This window comes from Lissotriton vulgaris, chromosome 7, assembly GCF_964263255.1.
Source record: "Lissotriton vulgaris chromosome 7, aLisVul1.2, whole genome shotgun sequence".
Classification (NCBI taxonomy): Eukaryota; Metazoa; Chordata; class Amphibia; order Caudata; family Salamandridae; genus Lissotriton; species Lissotriton vulgaris.
Window position 1 is genome coordinate 1,039,071,067 of NC_141695.1, and position 17,745 is coordinate 1,039,088,811.

The window sequence follows — 17,745 nt, forward strand, 5'->3', positions numbered from 1 at the left end:
AAACACAAACTCTTCGAAGAGTGTTGGAAGCGATTGAACGGCAAACAAACAAGCTTTGAACAACGTCCAGCATGCCACGGGTCTTATTTAAAACAGCAGGGCCGAAGGAGGGTGCCCTCCAGGGTAGATGGTGATTTAGATCTTAGGTTTCCTGATTCAAGTACAAAATCACATGCTAGATTTTTCTTTCCATTCTGTTATTTGTAGTTCTGAATTTATAATGGGTTAAGTGGAAGTAAGGTGGCAACTCTGCACACCTTTGGTCACACTCAGTCATGCCTATAAAGTGAAGTAGCGCAAACATTGTGTAAAAGGCAACAGATCCCTGTGTAAAGGGTCAAAGAACAGTGTAAATCCAAGGAGTACGAGGAGAGCAAACTGAGTTGTGCACAGCTAATGCATTGTGATGTAGTATTCTTTAAAGAGGTCCACCTTCAACCCTTTCCTAATTCGGAGCAGCACAATGGGCAGGGCAATGTGGATAGATGGAAATGCCTCATGTCTTGTTTTTAATTTTTGACACATATTTGTGTGCAATCTGATGGTTTCCTGGTTGTGGGTGTGCTGAAAACCACCAGAGATGGCGAGATTCTGTCAGATAAATTGGGTGGCTGGTCTTCAAGTATTCTCATCTACAGCTATTATTGAAAGCTAGAATAGTTATATAACTTTATTACAGCTTCGACCTGCTAACATCTATAGACTGCCCTAGTCCACTCAATAAGTGTGAGCAAAGGGGCAAGCATTCTTGTCTGTTTCCTATGTAAGAGTGCATAAACACTTCCCTGACTTCATCCTGGGTTGAAATAACTTAATAAAGAGATTGCAGTATAAATATTTTCAGGGGGAATGTAATTTCATTCTGCAGTTGGTGGTTTTTCTCATAGAGCGCTGTGAGACATCGCAAGTGGTGCTTTACAAAAAAAACATTGTTTATATGCCATATAATTACGTTATATGACGTTAGCCTCCATCATGCCTTGTGTCTGTCAAAGTAAACCAACTAAGCCACACTGATAAAACCGAACCAGATCACAATGCAACCATGGTTATTGAACATGTTTGAGAAAGTCCTGCAGTTGACAAAGAAATTCACTTTAAATTGGCGACACCTTCAGAGTGTTACAGCGGCCTGAGGTTTTTCTTGGAAAGCTAAAATGGCATGTTTCACTTACCTCAATCTCTCGTACCTTGGATCTCGCGTGAGCTGCCTCGATGAGGGGCTGAAGGGTGGGCTTTTTTTTGCAAAAGGTTTTTATTAGCAATGCATATTAGTTGCTAATCCAAAAAATGAAGGTAGTGTTTTGATTACTAATTAATCAATTTTCCATGAACTCATCCATCAATGGAGACAACTCATTAGCTTGGGGTTGGATTGCATTTATTTGTAAACAGTAATTAACATCTTACGCATATAGTGACATGGCATAGCTGGCGATAATTCTGGCATGTGGAGAACCAGATAGCCCAGCTTTGAGAGTGGGTCACCAATTGTTACATATACGTTTACAATGGGGCTGACAGTGCTTCTATTGTAGCTGCAGAAAGGTCTGTGCTGTAGGCCACTGGCTGCTTCAATGTAGTGCAGCTCCTGAGTTTGCAAGTTCGTTTTAAGATCCCTAACCACAGAAAGATTTTCTGCTTTGACAGCAACAAGCCGCCATCACCACCAGCCCCTCCCTTGCAAGAGGCGAAACTTGACCCTGGCCTTTGAGAGGGAGTTGGGAAGAGGAGGACCTAGAGGCCCCTGTGACTGCTGAGGGCAGAGGAGTGAAGTTCAAGGAGAAGGTGGTATTATAGAGCCAGCAGATCTGAGCATGATCTTAGTTTGAAGTGGTAATCATGTTCGCACACTGTCACTTTTAATTCTGAATTTGTAAAACATCAAGTCTTTTCCGTTTACTCTTCCCAGAATGGCCATATTTTGATAATGGCAGTTACTGTGATTATTTAAAAAAAATCAGGCGAGAACTGTAAAGAGACAGATTTGAGATCATAGCCACCAGATAAACATCTAATGAGCAGTTTGAAAGCAGGCAGCCCAGGATCTGGATTGGAAAAGCAAATACATTTATGTTCTGAATGGAAGTGAGTTGGATAAGTCCCTCCTGCACAAACCCAGCACAGGAGTTGTAAGTTGTGCAAAGTTTAATGCATCTGATTAAGGCTGTTCTCACACATTTTTCACCGGGTACATATGAGCAGGTCAAAGCTGCCGATACATACTGAGGGAAAATGCAAACAAGATACCAGAACATGTGAATTTTGGCGTGCAAATCACCAAATTCTGCATGTTATGCCCCATTTTGAAGTACATCTCAACAGAAGAGTTGCACGTGTAATTGTAAGTAATTATCGCACTCAACGGATTCTGAAATTAGGGTATCTGGTTTCATTGCCGGTGATAATTTTAAGTGTTCCATCGCCCTGTGAGTCTATCCAAATGAGGGCCTAAATGTTCACCTAAAAAAAAGTGCTTTCTAACCAAAAATATAGAAAGCACTTCTGTTGGGGGACATTTCCTATTGTAAAAGCTGAAAGTGCTAAAGAACCACAACAGTGGTACAGGTTCTGTAAATATTACGTTTATTGTGTGACGGATGAGTGCAACATTCTAGTCGGACAGTCAATTCAATTTTATTCGATCACATAACATTGGATCATAAAAAGAGCATGATAAATTTACAGTATAAAACTATTTCGTTTTTTTTTTAAAGGATGGATTAATAATAAAAAGATACTAATTAAAATACATTGAATTCCATTTGGGAGTGCCAACATTCTTAAGAACAAGATAAAAATAAGCTTTCAAAAAAAGTCGGACACTCGAAATGGGGTTGTTCGCCAGAGTATTATTAGTGAAAAGATCATCTGAACGAAATATTGTGTCCTAAATATTGTTTACAACAATATCATCCCGTTAGGTGTAGATTTTCTGATATTAACTTAAATGGGGTGATTTTGTAAATTATATTAAAGACATAAAATTAAGAGTAATATATGATATCCTGGTACCATACCCTAGATGAGGAACACTTGAGCACTTAAAGAGATCTTCATTTACTAATTTTTATTCCAAACATAAAGAACATTTTCCAAAGCACAAGTCTCCAAATGAATGCTTCAGTCCAACAAAGTTGAATTAGGGCCACCATTTCAATGTTGGAGGAGGGACTGTCATTCAAACGTAAAACATTTTGAGGAGTGCCACAGTAGTGATAAATGTGAGGGGGAGTCGATGGGGTAGACATGTTGGTCCAATATGCCTTAACATTTTAAATAGTTGAGAGCTGTCCTACAGGCGCTGACACGTGTGAGGAGGGTAGAGGGTGGAATGAACATGTTGGTCAAACACTCATTAAAACTTTGAAATGTTGAGAGCTGTACCACAGGCAACAAGAAGAGAGATTGGTGTGGACTTATTGGCCCAACCATCGACACAACTTTGAAAAGTTGATAGATGTACCAGTTGGAGTGTTGTGTGAGGTTGGGACATTTAGGATGGCTGTGATAGTTGTATTGGTGCATTGATGCTCTAATGGATGTGCAATGTTCAAGGGGCCTTGGTGTGAGCGGCCATGTGGGCTGCTGCTTATCATTGGCTGGTTCAGGGCAAGCAGATGATGTTATGTTTTGGTGACAGTGGCCTGCCAGTCTGGGCCAATGTTCAACAGGTTGTGTAAAGTGAAGGTCACCTGGATCATCAAACAAATGTTCCAAAATTACTTATGCTATTCGTAAGCCAAATTGGACATCCTTTGGGCCATGCCTAAAATGAGTAGTGAGTGTGCAGTGAAGCTTTAGGCACTATGCACCACTCATTCTCACTGTGTAGATTTGTCCAACACCTAATCTTTGTACAGCGTGGCACATTATTTGTTGTAGCTCTCTCCAATTTGATTCTAGATTAAATTAAATGAAACTTTCTCTTTGAAAGAAATCTAACTGCACAGAGATGAAAAAAAAGGATGGTTGTAGATCTCCAGCCTTTTATGTTAGCAGATTTTACCAACTCTTTCTCCTACAAATGTTTCCTCTGAGGTGTGTTCCTTATCCTCTGGTTCTCACTCTCCTGTTTTTCTTGTCATGCCTTCTTTGTCTTTCCTGTCTCCTTCTATATGGGCTAGATGGTCTTTCCTCGGCTCAACCACGGATTTCTCTCTAATGACCAGCCCACCTTTAACCGGCGAGTCCTTAAGGTAGAAGCATGCTGACCTCTTCCTACTTAACTGTTCTCATTTCTGATGTATTTCTGTATCTGCAATGCTTGCATCAAGTTCGACTGCATGACAAGGAAATCTCGTGTACCACAATTCTCCATTATCATAAAATGCATCTAAAATTTAGAAAACAAACAAAAAAGATAATATCTGTGACCAGAGAACCGAAATTGAATGTGTTTTTATTTTGAGCTTCTGGTGTTCATAGTATTCCATCCAGATGTCAGTTTTCAGATCCAGTCTCCCATGTGGTTTGTATTTTTGAAACTTGGGTATCAATGTCTATTCAAGATGCTGAGTCCTTTTAAATTTCATCCTCCAAGAGGGTACGCTATTGTAATTATTAGCTTCCCTTCCCAAGTGCCCCACAGATAGCAAGCTTTGCTCCTTGCCTCATTAAATTTCACAAGCGCAAACTTGACCTTACAGTCTTGATGTGGCAACTGGAGCGAAGGGCGATAATCTTCCAGGAAATTGGGTCCAGAACTCAAAGCTTTCGCTTTATTTGTGGGACAAGTGTTTCTCAAGCGGATTATCCCTGCCTTGCTACAAATGTATTGTGATAGTACAATATCCGATGTCCTGCCTTCACACACTGAAAGCAATCCCGAGTCAGAGGCTTTCTGTTACACCCTTTTAGGGTTAGACACACAAGTGGAACTAACTCAAAACACTCTCGGCTTCCCTGGAAATATTGCAGCTTATTCTGATTAAAACATAGCTCATCGAAGCCTACGCATACTTAGCTTGGTGTACAATAGCTTTGTTTTATTTCCCAAACAGTTATATATCTGTCCTCCTTGGCAGGGGCAACTTTATAACGTTGGCATTTCGATGTGCCCTCCTATGAAAGATGTTTTATTATTTTTTTATCGATATGGGTGTGACCCCCAAATCAAAGATAGCAGATTTTGGCCTCTAATCCAGGTGTCTGCTTGCTTTGTTGCCCAGGTCCTTATATAGAATGAGGCGCTACATCCAGGCCTAACCCCCAGGCACAGGAATAACGGGACCACAATCTGTAGGGGGTGTGCTACCCTCTTGATCTAAAGTCCAGTACATCTGGTAGCACATTTTGCCACAGTTATGCCCATTAGAACCCCACAAGACTTTAGCTAGTGGTAGTCAGTCGCTGTATTTCTGTAATGATGATCCAATGCCATGTCATACTGTTTCTCAAAACCTAGGTGAATGGTAGAACTGTGCATTAATCTGAGAGCTGCATTTTTTTACCATTTCAACTGCATTGTGGGGCGGGGAGGAGGGGAGGTTCTAGGCTACAAGACCAGAGAGCATCCGAGCGGCTCTTGTATGATGGATGCAATCCACAGCCGCCAAGGAGCCATCATCTGGCCCTCCCTGCCAAGGGTCCTTGCATCCAAAACAAATGGTTCACGATTGAACTAGAAAGACGGTGCCTCTGCATGACCGCCAGAAGCCGATGCAATGCCAAAGCCATACACATTCATGGTAGAAGGAACACGAGCAGCCGCTCCCCATGTAATGACATAAAACAACGAATGAACCCAGAGCAGTGTAGAACACGCCTTGAGAAACCTCAGCAAATGTAGATCTTACACTCACGCAATTCTAGGTGTTGTTTATGGACATCATAACTAGGTATGGTAATAACTTACACTGAGGATACTACTTTTAAGTGCTGATATTTCTCTGTCCTTCAACAGGGTGATCAAGGTCAAGCAGGGCCCCCCGGCCCACCAGGCCCTCCTGGCGCGCGAGGACCTCCCGGCGACACAGGCAAAGATGGCCCACGGGGACTGCCCGGCGTACCTGTAAGGATCAGTGCTCACGCAGTGAGCTGTGAAAAAATATCACAAGTATCGCCACAGTACAGAGTAAATGGGTGTGATTATGAAAAGTTTTATGTTTGAGTGGTAGGGGATTTCGGTGACTTTTGGGCCAGAAAATAGAATATGAATTGAGCTGCTGAAACAGAGACCAGATTTGTATGAGTATGCATTATTAATACCAGGGGTTATTCCTTTTGTTTTTTATTATTAAATTGAACCCATCCCATATTGGTTCCAATTAGAATAACTTTCTCCCATCCTCGATCAAATACAGATGTGATCCTCTGGGTAAAAATACAGTTCATGTACAGTGATAGACAGATTTATTTCCACCGCCATCCCAATTGTACAGGTTTCCCTGTGCCTGGCACTTTTTGATTCCTCGTTTGTATGCTGCACAGCACCATGGGAATGATGGGAGCCATCTGCTGTAGGCACAGTCAGAGGTGCAACTGAAGCCAAATTTCGAGGGGGATGGGGGGGGGGGGGGCGCTCAGAAAACATTTCGGGGGAGGGGCAAGGGGGGCTAATTCTTCCAGCCATAGGCAGAGTGGAGATGCAGGGGCTCTAAGAAGGGGTGAAAAACAACAAAGACTCATTAACAAGCAAATGGTCTTTAAAAGACCTGTGAAGTACTCGGGTGCGGCTGTGTGTGTGCCCGGGAACCTGTCTCATCCCGGGCTGACACACACGACGGGGAGGGGGCTGAAGCCCTTTCAGCCCAATGGACATTGTGCGCCTGGGCACAGTGCCCTTTCTAGAAGATTCACTAGAAGCCACGCCCTCCACTGGTGAACTATACTCAATATGAGTCCCGGAAGGAGTTTGTCAGAACCGCGTGGCGGCTACCTTGCAGTGCCCGAGCCCTGGCCCCTTCTCGCCTTCTGCCTGGCACATACCTACCCTTTGAGGGCCAGAATAAGGGACGGCAGTCTCTGAGGGGTGGGAACAAGAGCAAGAACCGGTACACAGCCCGGGTTGTCCCACCCACCGTGTACATGGCGGCTGACAGGCATGAATGGCCTGTACTCGAACAACTGCAAAAGATGTGCACCCTTAATTGCATTACTTATGCACTTCTCCCAGGCAAATACGTATTTTTGTGCACCTTAATGTAACCAGGCACAGGCCTTCAATTGGCTTTGTGTACATGTGTATCCAATACAATCCCAACAGGATTGTGTATTTTTTAATTCACTGGCTTGCGGTACTCGCAGAGGGCGACAGGCCTCTGGGCTGGTGTTTTTGAATCTTCCTCCAGTCTGTATCGTGCTTGCATAGACTGAGTCACCAAATGCCTGAGGTAGCAAATGCGACGTCACGTAGCCTCTGCCTCTGCCATTACCATATCAGGGTCGGCTGAACCCCTTGTCCCTTCATTAGCCGCTCAGTGCCCTCGTATTATGTATAATGAATCCAGGAGTCTTCTCAAGTGCGAACTTCCTTTATTAAGTTTCCAAGCATTGAGGCCAACACAGCTCCACACAGGCGAAGGGAACTGTAACTGCCCAACGGATCTCTGATGACACTTAAAATCTAAGTGTCATCAGTGATGTAACATTAAAGGCACACTCTAAGAATTCAGTAACAAAGAATACTGTAACATAATATATAAACACAACACATCTTCCCCCTTATATAATAAGCAACCAAACAAAAACAGAGAAACTTAGATTAAGTGACAAAAAAGAAAACTAATATTCAGTTACATAGTCTGTTAAATAGGTGGTTTTAACACTCTTCCAAATTTGTTGATTAAGGAGTCTTTACCTGCAGAACCAAAGACAGAATCTAAACCTTCTCCAACCTGGTCTGAAGGAACAGAAGGAACAGAATTAGACACATTCTCCAATCTTTGTGCATCTTGTTCTAAAGGAACAGATTCTGATGAGTTCTCACCTTTAGAAACAGAATCCGACACATTCTCTGGTCCTCTCTCTTTTAATATTTTTAAAACAGAGTAAACTCTATCATCATGTAGACCTTTCGTTTCACCCATAATGAGAATGTCATCTTGGGAAAAAAAGAATACCAGGAAGATCTTGGAATAGTTTAAACATGAGCTTTTAAAAAACTACAGCCACTGACACTAGGCCAAACGGCATATGCAGAAAATGATAACATCCTTGAGGAGTCATAAAAGTAGTAAGACTTTTACTGCCTTGATGAAATAAGATTTGGTGATACGCCGAAGTTAAATCAACAACAGAAAACCATTTCATGCCCCTGGTAAGTGAAATTAATTAATTTATCTTAGGTAAAAGATATCTCTCAACTATGATGTTATCATTGAGAGACCTCAAATCAATGCAAAGACTGCCTTGCCATTGGCCTTGCGAGCCACGACTAAAGGTGCGACCCAATTAGAAGCCTCAACTTAGAATCTAAGTGTCATCAGTGATGTAACATTAAAGCCCACTCCAAGAATTCAGTGACAAAGAATACCTTAACAGAGGTAATATATAAACACAGCACCTCGCTGTTGTGGCTGAGGTGCCAGGCAAGGGGCCAGGAGAAGCAACTACGGAGGGCTTTTAGAGCTCTCCGTAGTCTCTGCGCTTGATATTGCACTTATGACCTTTGGGACAGGGAGCAGCCATGTCTGAAGTTTGTGAAAAACCAGAGCCCGCAATCAGAGCATCTGGCGCCATCTGCTGGTGTTAGTCATGTTAGCTAGGTCGTAGTTAATAAACAGCAGTTTTGCTTAACCATCTATATACATTTGTTGCAGCATGAGCGCAAGGCCCTGAAAATAATGTAGCACATGAGAATATTGACACCACCTTGTTTCTGTAAGTCTGGAGTAGGGCGGAGTAAGGTCAGTGCTCAGGTATCGAGCAGCAAGGCAGAGGAAGAAGCTGTTACCCCTAAGTGATGTCCATGCGGCCATGTATTCTGATTTCACTTAGTTTGTCTTCGTAGTATACAATTGTTTTCCTTGAAAGACCCCCATCTCTCTCTCTCTCACACACACACACACACATATTATCAAGGAAGAACTCCGACAAAGATATATGGGCATTTCCTAAGACACTCTCATGTGATTTATTCAGATGTCCCCCTTTCACCTTTTTGTGGCCATATTAATGACCCTGAGACGTGTTGATTTAAATGATGGCAGAACATTTCTGAATGCTTGTCTCTCAGGAGATGCTGGAAGAGATGAAGTGTATCTTTGTGCTGTATTTCAAAATGTGCAATGATAGTTAGGAACACTGTCCTCGGATTACCATCCTGATAACGTAAAACACGGTTTCTACCTTCATGGAAGCAGTCCGTAACCTCCCTCCACTAAATCAGCAAGTGTACCAGCTTGAAGTAGGTGATGGGCTAGCACGAATTAGCAGCGCACCTGCCTACACCACCTGAGCTTCACATTTGCTAGTGGGCGGTAGGATGGCAGTGGGCGCAATTATGCGCCCAACTAGCTCAGAAAATCCTGGGCAAAACTTAAATTTCACAGGCGAAATTCAAAGAATTCCTGAATTGTGCTCTTATGCAAAATATGTTGAAATTTCACATTATAAGATTTTGTTTTTGGCCATTGGAGACTGCTTCAGGCAGAAATGTCCTGCCAAGGGTTATTTTCTGCCCTCATGCCACTATCTCAAGCAACTTTTTTTTATACATGGACTGTTCCCTTGTTTCACTTGAGGGCATAGCTCATGTAAAAAAAGGTGTCGTTTCGTGAGATTTCTATGAAAATGTAGCAATCTGTCTTCCCATCCCTGACACTCCACTAATCCACAGGGCTACCCTGCTGGTTCCTTAGAGAGTATAGAAGGTACTGTGAAAGCATCCAGTGAAATCTCAGGTCTGTGTTCAGCCAGTTACATAGCTTCTTTGGAAGGAAGCTGAGGCAGGGTTGAGCAGCATATCCATCTCAGAGTCTGCTGAAAGCATTTGCAAGGGAGACAGTGCATTGAACAGTCTCTGTTGATATGTGGGCACAGGCAATACTGTGCCCACTATGCACCCAAGCAGCCATTGGTCATGCTGGTTCCATTTTCTTTTTGTTCCTCACGAGAATTAAAATTGCGAGATGAAACCCCAAGGACTTCAAAGAAAAGTAAGAAGACAAAATAGCAAATCAACAGGGCTTAATTTAAAAAGAATGGGAAGATGGGGATGGAAGGTGAGGAAAAACATGTGTGCAAGCAGCCACCCTGCATGTTTCTTCTCAACAGCAAAATTATGTTTACAAAAGCGTATGTCTGAAGTTAAAAACCTCTTTTCCCCTAAAATTAGCCCTACTTAAAGGTACCCAGCGGCAGAATAAACCAGCACAAGGATTAATGAACTGAATGGGAAGAAATCCTACACTGTTCAAAATAACAAATTAGTAAATATTTAAACCTAGGGTAAGCCTGATGAAATTAACCAAAAATGTGACATTTTACCCACTAACGTTGATACCACCCAACGCCAAGTTCAAAAGCTTCACACACATTTCCATTTAAAGTCATTGAAGCAGATGATCTGATTACAGCGCCTCAAGAGATGGTCATACAGCACTTGTTTATTTATTCTCTGGTGCATCACAGGAACACAACTGTAGCAAATGTGTTTCAGCTTCTCTTAATTAGTTGACATTCTCTGTACACCATGTCTTCTTTCTTCAGGGGATGCAAGGCGAGCCGGGCGAAGATGGAATGATGGTGAGTGCTTCTCCGTGAGAACATTGCAGAAAACAGTTTTTACTTTGCTTTAATTTTTTATGACGTTTGTGAGCAGTTTTGGTAATAGAGAGTTTCATAAAACCACAGAATTACATGGGTGTTAAAAGAGGGTTGGACGCTTGACGGGAGGTGACAGAGAGTAGACCGAAGACTTATTAGATGTGAGGTCTTTGACCATCAGAATTTTAAAAGGCGTGATATTGCAGATTGCTATTGCCTGTTGTCATGGACCTGAACCAACATTATATACAATTCTTTATAAAAAAAAGGATTTCTAGTGTATTACTGTCAAATCATGTTTGCCCCAGGTAACAATCCATGTACTCTTTTGAATTCCATTGCCAAAGTGCAGGCAGGCGTAGGATAAAATAAGGGAGACAGGAGAAAAAAAGATTTTTACAATATAGTTTGCAACCAACAATAGTGAAATTATAGGTGGGCCTGGTAGGTGGGACCTTGAGCGATATGACAAGCCAATCAACCTTATCCCCACTGTTGTAACCAGACAAGCTTAATTGCACAGCAGTTACATGGTTATTCGCTGGTGTATATGCATGCCCCTACGTTTCTCATGATGTAAAATGTATTGTCCACTGTGGCAGGAGGTAAATACCAGCCTTTGTGTGGAAACGGTAGGCATATGTGATGAGGAAACAGAATCTCGCACGTGGACTGAAGTTGTAACTCAAGCTGGTTGGCACCTTCTCCTCTTGTTTTAGGAGAGTCCCTCCTGGTCCTCCTCCCAGGGGAGCAGTATGGTCCTTTGGGCTCCTTCCCTCTTCCAAGAGATACATTGTTAGCCATCAGCATTTCCCAGAGAGCCTTGCACCCACCAGGACTGTAACCTGAAAATGTTTCACAGTGCTGGTGGAGAGGGTCTACATTGCATGGGGCCGATACATGAAGGGGGGCAAAACGTTTTTAGTTTAGCACAAAATTATTCTACACTTTATTTATTATTGCTTATTCTGAAATAAGGTCTCATTATTTAATGTGACAACATATAAGCTTTCAAGAGTTATAATCAATCACAGGCTACACGACAGGTGATGTGATGTGTTCTTATGTTGTGTTATGCTTTCTTATTTATAAAGTGTCTGTCTGCCGCTAGAGACACACCCTATAGCTTACAGATGCAACTGCATCTAACCTGTGATGCCCAAGAGATAGAACAAAAAACATTTCTAACACAAGCCTTATGGGACATATTGATTATAAACAACCATACCATTTGTAAGAATGTGTAAAATTCGTGCAATTTACTTTTGCTTAATTGCTTAAAATTATGAGTAAATATGCAAAATGCATTTCTGTTATTCCACGCTATATTTTAGCGTGAAATGTGTCTTCTGGTCAATTTTTGCGAGAACACATTTAAATAAAGCAGCACAAAAAACAGCTGCTCGCATTCTGTTGTTCCTGTGCTCTAAATTTTTACTGTGAATGTTGCGTAATTTCGCAAAGTGGTATAATGGCGTGATTTTGAGAATTTCACGTTAGAAGTGCAATGTGAAATTGCTGAAGTTACGTAAATTATGCAACATAGTTTAAATTCGCCCAGGCCTAACTGGGAATCAAATGAGCCTACAAATCACGTTTGTGAAACACGCATAGGTTAGATTAGAGCCCACAGTCTAATTCTACCCCACCACAATGAATGGGAAATAAGTTGGAAATCCGTAGAGAAAAGCAAGCCTGTCGGCTGTACCTCTGGTAACTTAGAATGGTGGTTTCAAGACAGAGAGGACAGTTTGGAAGGCAATCCAGAAAATACTAAAATGTTAAGCTCATTCCATGCCCACTGCTAGTTGCATGAGCAGTATTCGTCTTGGATGCAGGCAGCAGGTCTACCTCTGGGGATTACTTCCAAGAAACCATGGATATTGGTTCCAAAAACCCTAGTTGGTGGAAGACGCATGTATGTGCAATAATGAGAAGGTGCCTGCTCTGCCTGGAGTGCTCTCTCCTCAGGAAGTGCATTGAAAGTGCAAAGCTGCCAGAAGAAGAAACTGTGGTTGGACTTGGTGATGGTTGACGGGTGCTCATATTAGACAATACCTATATGCCAGCCGGTCCAAAGGGGGAAGTAGGTGGATATTTATTCCCCAGGTCCTGTGCTTTTATAGAGCCTCACTTTGTCCTTTTTATCAATTAAGAGGAAGATAGCTTTTTATTTTGTATTTTATTTTAAACATTTTTTATTGATTTTCTCATAAAACACCACAAAGAACAAAGAGACATGCAGTGCAAAATACGGAGTACGTTCCAATAGTAGTACTGCTCTCTTGCGTCAAGCCCATGCCACAATCAACAGAGCAATTCCATGACAGGCAGTTGTTAGGAGGTATAAAAACGTACATACAGAGCCCAATACACTACCCGATTACTTCGTTAGAACATAAGGGTGCACATTCTTACACTTGACTCACATTTTGTGCAAGGCATTAACATCTAAACAAGCATCTCACTCCTCATTTCCCGAGCCCTCCCCCGAGCTGGTGTCACCATCCTCATTGAATTTATTGAGACTCCGCCCCCAGGTCATGATCTCAACCTCAACTTTCTCATCTCAGTAAGGGCAAGGCGCATATGGGCCTCTTCTGCTGCACCCCATTCGCATAGGTCACTAAGCCATGCATTTAACTGCAGAGGCCTGTCACCCACCATCCCGATGCCTTTTCTCCTTTTGGCTAAGAGCAATGCAAGCTGGGCTAGCTTGTAGGGGATCTTGTGGCCCTTCGGTTTCACCACCTCTCCTGAAAGGCAAGCCAGCGTGTTAAGGGGGGCCTCCAAACCTGTCGCTCCCACTATGACTGGTACTACAGCCCACCAGCAATTCTGGATCCGAGTGCAGGTCCAGGCAAATTGGAGAAAAGAGACCCACAAAATGCACAGCCAGCTCCTCTCACAGGCACTACTCTGTTCAAATGTCATGGGGTCACATGAGTACAGTGTAGGAAATTGAAATGCCATATTTAAACTTGGGGTTACAAGACAACCACGTCACCTGTTCACACCCGCAAGTCCAATCTGTGGCATCTGTGATATGTTCCCCCAGTTCCACGCTGCACACTCTGTGCCCTCCATGTTGGCCCATAAGTGCCAAAAAACAGGGTTTAAGAGGTGCCCCCCTCTGGAGCAACCCTCAAGAACCTGAGAGGGTCGAGGTGCCACCGGGAACCCAGCCCACACCTCTCTCACTTTATTCTCCAGTTTGGCATAGTGTAGGAAGTGACCCGGGCCCATCCCAAACGTCTCCTGAAAGGTAAGGAAAATCTCCCCCGAGTATAGGTCACCCGCCATTGTGCATCCACCCAATCTCCAAGGCTCCACGGACATATGCTTGTCAATTGTACAAAACGGGGCAGGTCCCACAGACTACGCTCCTTGTCTAAGGGGGCTCTGAATATCACCTTTGAGATCACAGCCTCCTACAACATTGCTCTCGGTCTTACCAAGTAAGGGACTGAGTGTTCACAGTGACCTCCTCTCATTAATAACCATGCCAGGGTATGCCTACTTAACCTATCTGTGAACAATCTCTTCTCCCAGTTGTTGCAGTCAGTCAACAATTTCACTGTTTTTAAGTCTGGGAGGGCCAGTTCCCCATCCTCCAAATCATATTTAAGGACTGACAGTGCCACAGCACTGCATCTCCCTGCCCACACCAGCAAGATAAGTAAGCTGTCTAATTTACAAAAGATCTCCGGCCAAAGTGGGAACAACGCATTTTGGACTAAATAGAGGCACTGATGCAAGAAGACCATTTTCACTACCACGGTCCTGTGCCCATCACTGAAAGAGGGAGTTTGGACCAGAGAGCTATAGAGTTCCTCAGGCGTTCCAGGAGAATTTTGACATTTAGGCATTGAAAGGTGCCTGTGTATGGGTCATCCTTATTCCTAGGTACCGAAACCACCTATGTCTTCTACGGGAGGCCCAACTCTGGCAGCTGATCCCGTGGCTTCCCACTCAAGCTCCCTAGCGGAAACAGTAGCACCTTACAGACATTCACCCGAAGCCCAGACACCTGTCCAAAGGTATTGAGTAAGCCCATCAAGATAGGCACAGAGTGGTCCTGGGTATGAGGGAGCTAACTTGGTTAATACCAGCAGATCACTCAAGATGCTGGCTCTGCTATGTTTTCTGTCTCTCTGCACTTGAAAGTTTTGGCTCGGGCCCTGCAAAAACAACGGACATATCTGCCTGAATGGCACAGGAACGCACTTCATATTTTACCTCTTTTTGAAATGAATGAGATACATGTGGATAGAGGTAACCTAAACCTCTCCTGGACCAGATGTGACCAAGAGGTTGTGCTGCTGACCCTGCAACCCAGATTTGCACTTGACCCAAAATAAATCTCCTAATTCTGGGCATATTACGTTCTTTCACTTTGAAGCAAATTACAAATATGCCGAATGCCTCATATCAGCAGCTCTATCATTGGTCTTTTAGGAAGTGATGCAGTCTCACTGTTAAATTGCCGACTGTGGATCCTGAAGACCTGAGTTCTAATACTGGTTTCCCCATTTGATCTCATTGTATAATCCAGGTCAGTCACATCTATTCCGTGTGCCAGACTTCCCATATCTGCTAGCAATATAATATGCCACGTCAAATGGTGCTTTCCACAATATAATTCTTTAAATAAATCTATCAGGAAGTTTTGCCAGAAATATGCTCTTACATCTGTTCCAGTGGAAATGTGACCCTTTTTCATTTATCTCATTTCTTTTCTATATGACTTAGCTCTCCAACACTCACTTGATCCTCCAATGGATCTTGTATTGTGCCAATGAGGGGTTGGCTATAGGAGATCTAACACCCGGATATCCAAGTAGGATCAGGAATTGGATAACCGATTCACCAACTAATAATTAAGTTCATGTATATGAACCTCGAAACCAGACTACAAATAAAGAATTATCACTGCTTGTCCGATCCCTCTGAAGAAATGTAGCCAGAACAAAATCATGCAAACCAATATTTCTGCTAAGGCCATACAAAACAATAACATTAGTACCTGCTGCTTGGAGATTTCTCTAAGCTGGTTTCTCTCTGGCATTAATATATTAATTTAGATTGCACAATCAACTTTAAGGAGACTGGTCATGATAAACCATAGACTCAAGTTTTTAGTTAAAATGTAGCTCATCAAAGATGTCCTATAAAGTCGTCACATTATTGGTAAACATTTCTTGCCTAAAGACTGCAGGATAGTCCAGCTAGTTTGGGCTTGCCATAAGGGGACAAAAGCATCAGGAAAGTTCAGCAAGGTCATGAGGTACGATAGCTCGTATACATTGTCCCATAGAGGGGGGGGCGTGGCCTGAAGCCGTCGATGGTGGACGTGTAGCTTGCTAGCTCCGTCCAACGCCCTGAATATAAGCTGTTTATCCTGTCCTCCCCTGCCTGCAACCCACCTGATCCCTACTCAGATTGCCCCCGGGGGCCAGCGGCGTGGAGCGGTGCTTCGTGGCCCCACTGGAACCGCTCCTTGGACGAGTTCTAACGACGGAGCCTGCTGCGGCCTGTGGGTCGAGACGGAGCCCCGGCCTAAAGTGATCGGCCTGGCCGCCCTACCACCCGCCTCCTTCGCGGTCCAGTCGGGACCCGGGATTGGTCTTCCGACGCCCGACACTCTGCAAGCCGGACCCAAGGATTGAGGTACGGAGCCCCTGCCCTCGCTGTGGCCCCACTGCCTGCCCCGCTTGGACACATCGCCACGGCCAAGCCACACCGCAACGCGGCCCCTACGGGACGAGAGGCCACCACAGTGCCGTCCCCACGCTAACCCACGAGGTTGATGGGACTCTGGCGTCTCGCCGGTGGGGGTGAGGAGCGGTGGAGCAGACGAGGTGTGTAGTTTACTGCAGGCGCCGCGGGTCCAGCTTCCCTCTGCACAGGGTACCGGCGCCATAACACAGTGCAGCCAGACCCTGTCATTGTCTAGGCGCCATCTTGTCACCGCGTCGGAGCCTGGTGGAGGCCTCAGACCCTAGCAGTCTTACCTTTGCGGACCACGGAGCTGCCTGCTTGGGGACCAAGGTCGGACTCACAACGTGCAGCGACACGCATTGCAGACGCTTGGACCACAGTGGAGTGGGGTAGTGTGCCACGCGCTTTGGCGCCTTTTTACAACGCTGCGGCCCGGACCTTTTCCACGCTCTCGCCAGCCTTGACGCACTGGCTTTGTGGTGGACTGGACCCATCGCCTCTCCCCCCTCGCCACCTCTGCGGACCTGGGGATATACCTACAGCTGAGGACACTGGTGGCGCACCGACCCACCCCCACATTGATACCTCGCCAAGATAATCCACGCTAACCCTACCAGCCCTGGGGTCTCCACTACCACAGCCCCTACTCAGTGAACATTGGCCCGTCCACACCCACTGCAGACCACTCGGAGGGACAGCGGCGGGCTGCTGCGACCGCTGCGACGCCACCCTGCTAACAAGAACCATGGGCAGGAACAAGGGCAAGCCACAGGATCAAGGCGCCCGAACGGACGTACAGTCCACGGGCTCTGAAGACCCACTGGCCTCCTCCAGCATGGACATCGTCCCGCCGACCGGTAAGGGATCGCAGGACGCCAAACTAGATCTCATCCTGAATGAAATACGCGCGACGCGCTAGAATCGCGCATAGACAATATGGCGACTGGCCTGTCCCTACTCAAGGCTGACCACAACAAGTTGGCGGATCGAGTGGCGGAACAGAAAATAGCACTGGACGATCTCATACCGCAGCAGACGGAACACTCCACGAAATTAGAAAACGTGGAGAAGCAACTGAAACTTCTGTGGGGTAGAGTGGACGACGCGGAAGGACGTGCCCGCCGCAACAACGTCCGCATCCTGGGTATTCCGGAGAGAAGCGAGGGGAGGGATCCAACGCAGTTCGTGGAAGATTGGCTGAGGAAACTGGTGGGCCAGAGAGACCTCACCGCCCTCTACAGTGTGGAAAGAGCCCACAGGATGCCATCGCGGCCCCCGCAACCCGGGGAGCCCCCTCGCCCCCTGATCGCTCGT

General features: G+C 44.8%; 1 protein-coding gene across 6 annotated transcripts in view; it reads left to right on the top strand.

Annotated features, from left to right (window-relative positions):
• The window catches only part of LOC147702888 (uncharacterized), a 353,529-nt gene that overhangs the window by 169,741 nt on the left and 166,043 nt on the right, over nucleotides 1-17,745 (top strand). For 5 of the 6 annotated variants that reach the window (XM_086931472.1, XM_086931470.1, XM_086931475.1 and 2 more), the window contains exons 4-6: nucleotides 4,128-4,199; nucleotides 5,906-6,013; nucleotides 10,654-10,689. In XM_086931472.1, coding sequence (XP_086787598.1) covers nucleotides 4,128-4,199; nucleotides 5,906-6,013; nucleotides 10,654-10,689 — 216 coding nt within the window. The remainder of the gene's footprint in view (nucleotides 1-4,127; nucleotides 4,200-5,905; nucleotides 6,014-10,653; nucleotides 10,690-17,745) is intronic. The other variant, XM_086931471.1, reaches the window with a different exon arrangement.